The sequence below is a fragment of the Otolemur garnettii genome, unplaced genomic scaffold (assembly GCF_000181295.1).
Source record: "Otolemur garnettii isolate 467f Iridium unplaced genomic scaffold, OtoGar3 scaffold00066, whole genome shotgun sequence".
NCBI classification, from domain to species: domain Eukaryota; kingdom Metazoa; phylum Chordata; class Mammalia; order Primates; family Galagidae; genus Otolemur; species Otolemur garnettii.
Genome location: NW_003852461.1, coordinates 3,485,682 through 3,490,192, shown reverse-complemented (window position 1 = coordinate 3,490,192; position 4,511 = coordinate 3,485,682). Strand labels below are relative to the sequence as shown.

Genomic DNA, 4,511 nt, shown 5'->3' with positions numbered 1-4,511 from the left:
GCCCTGCCCCCTCCTCCACTGCAGAGGGGAGGTTTCAAGACCTAATGGCGATTGCCTTTCCAGGCCCCTGTGTGTTTACGTTGGGGAGGTCAGGCACAATACCGTGGTGTGTTGCTGTTCTTTCTTTTCAAAGCACCAGTATGCGTTTGATAAAGTAAATTGTTGTTCTAGCAGGAAGCAGTTAGGGGTCACAAAATAAATAGCCGTAGAATTCAAATAAATCCAAAGAATAAAACCAAATAAATCCATGTGTGTATGCACAGTGATACATAAATACACTTTTTAGAAAGTGAACAGTTTTATCGCTGCCGGTCTGGACCAAAGTAATTGAAAAATTGTGGAGTTCATGGTACATTTTTTTTAGAGGCGGTCTGGGGCTTTGAGCAACATGATGTGAATTGGGTTCTTTTCGGAAAACATGAAAATGGAATTTTATCTTTTAAGCAACTGCTTATCTTGGGGTTTTTCAGCTAATGAAATTCATATTTGGATGAAACCAATTTGCAAAGTTAAATTGAGGATTTAGCCATGTGGGGGGAGGTGGACTAGGAGGTCCTGAATGAGCTAAATACTCTTCCCTGGGTCTCTGTTCTCTCACTTAAAGATGGATGATGGTGGTGTTTAAATGATGCTTTAATGCAAAAAATATATATAAAGTACCCAACGCATTGTGAGTGCACAGTCAGTGGTGGCTGTGATCACTAAGGTGATCTTTTTTGGTGATCTTCCTAGTCTTGAGATTCAAAGTCCTAGTCCTTATACTCTGTGAGGTGGCATTACAGTAGTGTGTTTTTTTTGGGGGGGGGGTTGGCAGTTTTTGGCCGGGGCTAGATTTGAACCCATCACCTCAGGCATATGGGGCCAGTGCCCTGCTCTTTTGAGCCACAGGTGCCTCCCTACAGCAGTGTTTTTCAGTCATTTTTATCTCACTGCACACTTGAACCTGTAGTTAAACTGGTAACACACTCAAGTTACCTTGATAAAAAAAAAAGAAAAAAAAAAAAAACAGTAAAAAGGCCAGGTGCTGCGGCTCCTGCCTGTAATCTCAGCACTCTGGAAGGCTAAAGCAGGTGGATCGCTTAACCTCAGGAGTTTGAGAACAGCCTGAGTAAGAATAAGTCCCCATCTCTAAAAGTGGAAAAACTTAACTGGGTCTGGTGGTGGTGGGGTGTCCCACCTACTTGAGAGGCTGAGGCAGGAAGATCGCTTGAGCCCAAGTGTTTAATTAAGGTTGCTGTGAGCTGTGATGCCACAGCACTCTACTCAGGGTGACAGAGTCCCTTGACAGAGACAAGAAAAAAGAAAGAGTGAAAAAAGAATCTACGTACTATGCTTTGAACTTCTTTCGATCTTTAAAAAATGTTGCGGCACACCTGAGGTCCTCTCCTGGCACCCTGTTGAAAATCACTGCGTTAGAGCTTGGGGCTGCTCTTGGGAACCAGGGAGGAAGGTTACGTGTTCTGAGAGCGTGGAGTCTCTGCGTACTGTCTTCTTGGAGGATAAGCAAAAGGGGCTGCTGCAGAGCATGAAGCTGGAGAAATACCCAGCGGCTGTCCTTAGAGATGTCATCTCCCCCTGTGCCATTGGGAGCCTTAACAAGGCGGTGGCTTATTCCTGGGCAGAGCCCTTCAGGGAGCAAACTGGTGCATCTTCATAGGAGACTGTGGGAGCTGTAACACCGAGGAGGAGGCCATTGGAGTGTCCAAGCAAGAATTATTTGTGGGCCTTCCTTTTTTTTTTCTTTAATTGAGACAGAGTCTCACTTTGTCGGCATCATAGTTCACAGGAACCTCAAACACTTGGGTTCAAGCCATTCTCTTGCCTCAGCCTCCCCAGTAGCTGGGACTACAGGCGCCTACCACACTGCCCGGGCCTTATTTTTGTTTAGCAGGCCCCAGGCCAAGTTCAAGCCCTCTGGCCCCAGTGCGTGTGGCCGGCACCCTAACCACAGAGCTACAGGCGCCCAGCATGTAGGCCTTCCCTTTTTGTGTCAGGGTTTTGAGGACTCTTCCTGGCAGGAGGTGGACTCCATTTGCCATGACCTTTGAGAGAATGGCATCTGCGCTGGCCACAGATAACCGGCAGCAGCTGCAAGAGCTGCCTGGTGCTCCCTGCTGCCCCAGGGCTCCTGTCCAGGTCTGCAGGCAGCAGGGTTGAGCTTAGCTCTGCTCAGTCTTGTTGGTAACTCTCTGAAGAGTGAAAGAAAGTGCTTGAAATGGCATTGACTGAGCAGCTACTATGTGCCAGCTTCCGTGCTCTAGGTTTCAGGTGCTTTGATCCCACTTAGTCATCACCACAACTCATTTCACCATGGGTGGAGGAGGCTCCCCGGGGAGCCAGAAATCACACCATCGTCGTCAGGCTGTGATGGAGCTCAGTTCAAATCTAGGTTATCTGCCTCTCGGGCTGCACAGCACAGCCTCAGACTTCTCAAAGGAGAGACGATTAAGACCTTAGAAATGTAAGGGACATCATTCGATTTAGGGTTATATTAGTAATTATTATGAAAAGGGCTTTAATTTTGAGCTGAATGTTTGCTATAGAGCAGAAGGAAAACTCCCTCCTCACTGCCTCCCTCTGAGCTCTTGGGCAGCAGAAAGAACAGCGTCCCTGCCTGGTGATGAGAGGGGGGAAGGGACGTGTAGCAGGAGCTCTCTAGGCTGCAGCTTGCTACAAATGAAAGGGACGAATGCCCCCCCCCCCCCAGGTTATTGAGGTCTCTGCTGTGGGCTGCCCTTCTCTGGCTTCCCGACCCCCCGGGTTATTGAGGTCTCTGCTGTGGGCTGCCCTTCTCTGGCTTCCCGACCCCCCCGGGTTATTGAGGCCTCTGCTGTGGGCGGCCCCTCTCTGGCTTCCCCGCACTGACGGTTCCCCCCCCCTTGTGTTCTTTTCTGCTGCATGGCACGGGTCCACCCTGACCAGCGAGCCTGCCCTTCCTTATCATCGAGACGAGCACCATCAAGCCGTACCACCGAGGGTTTTACTGTAACGACGACAGCATCAAGTACCCGCCGAAAACCGGGGAGACAATAAACGACGCTGTGCTCTGCGCTGTGGGGATCGTCATCGCCATCCTCGCGGTAAGCGCCCCAACTCTGCCGTGCTCAGTCCCGTCCCTCCCGTGTTACAAGTGTCATAGGACATCCGAGCCAAAGAGTCCTTGTCCCAAGCTAGCAGAGACTTCTACCAAGTAGAAGCCGGTAAAACCAGCAGAAACTTCTGCCAAGTAGAATTTCGTTTGATTGACACTATTTATTTTGTGCGGTTAATACTGTTAGCAAAAGCCAACCCTTCCTGTGAAACACACACGTATATGGTTAAGCTTCTTCTAAAATACTTCACATGCATCATCCTCATCACAATCTAATGAAGTCTACATAGTCTTATCTTTAGACTATGCCTTAAGAAACTGAGGTCCACAGAATAAAAATAATTTCCCCAAGATCGTGTAGTTAATAAGTTGTCAAGTTGAGATTTGGATTTGGTTGTTTCTTACCCCAGAGTGAAGCTCTGAGCCACTGTGCTATAAAGCCGAGCCTCAGAGAGGGTAAAATACCTTGTCAGCTTTTGTAGGCGTTTACTGTGTTTTCTCTACACCTTTGCTATGCTGCTGGACTAGTGATAACGCCACTGATGTTGTCTGTCAGATTGCAGAGTCCCCTTGGAGGTGGTGCCAAGGTAATTAGGACTTGGAATCCAGAGCAATAGATTCTAGCTCTGGGTCTCTGCTAACAATGTTGTATATAACCAGAGGATTACCATCTTGCTGTACAGCATTGCAATCAGCAGTCAAAGATTAGATTGCGAATATTAAAATATTTTGCAAACTGTGAGTTGCTGAGCAGATTACTCATACACAGGTGTGACGTCCAGATTTACACGTCTAGGTCTTTCCTCAAAGGGTGAAACCCTCACTGACAATAATGCAGAAATGTGCTGTGGACTTTGACAAGGACCAGGGTTACTTTGAGCAACGATAGCCTCATCCCTGGGGCCCTACCTGGAAGGTCACCACCCTGTTTTAGATGTGTCCATATGGGAAATAGGGGAGGGAGAGGAAGATTGAAATCCATTCCTAGAATTTGTGAGTTCTGCATTCTTACAGCTGTCTTCTCCACACTGCCAGTGTTTCCTAAGTTGGTTCTTTGCTCTTGAATCCCCGCCATGCAAGGGGAAAGGGGTAGATGTCATACCTAGCAGGGCCATAAATTCTCACCTGTAGGTCCTTGAGTTGTCCTTCCCTTGAGCATAGCCTGGAAACTTCTCTTTGGCCTGGGTCCAGAGCCAAGAAGGGAGATAGTTAATATTAAGAATACAAGATATGGGCTCGGCGCCTGTGGCTCAAGCGGCTAAGGCACCAGTCACATACACCTAAGGTGGCGGGTTCAAATCCAGCCCGGGCCCGCCAAACAACAATGACGGCTGCAACCCAAAAATAGCCGGGCGTTGTGGCGGGTGCCTGTGGTCCCAGCTGCTTGGGAGGCTGAGGTAGGAGACGTGCTTGAGCCCAG

The 4,511-nt window shown here is 48.5% G+C and overlaps 1 protein-coding gene across 1 annotated transcript in view; it reads left to right on the top strand.

Moving 5' to 3' along the window:
• PLPP3 (phospholipid phosphatase 3) overlaps window positions 1-4,511 on the top strand; it is an 88,708-nt gene that overhangs the window by 41,907 nt on the left and 42,290 nt on the right. Inside the window, exon 2 of the mRNA XM_003793120.3 lies at window positions 2,923-3,080. Within this exon, the coding sequence (XP_003793168.1) occupies window positions 2,923-3,080 (158 nt within the window). The remainder of the gene's footprint in view (window positions 1-2,922; window positions 3,081-4,511) is intronic.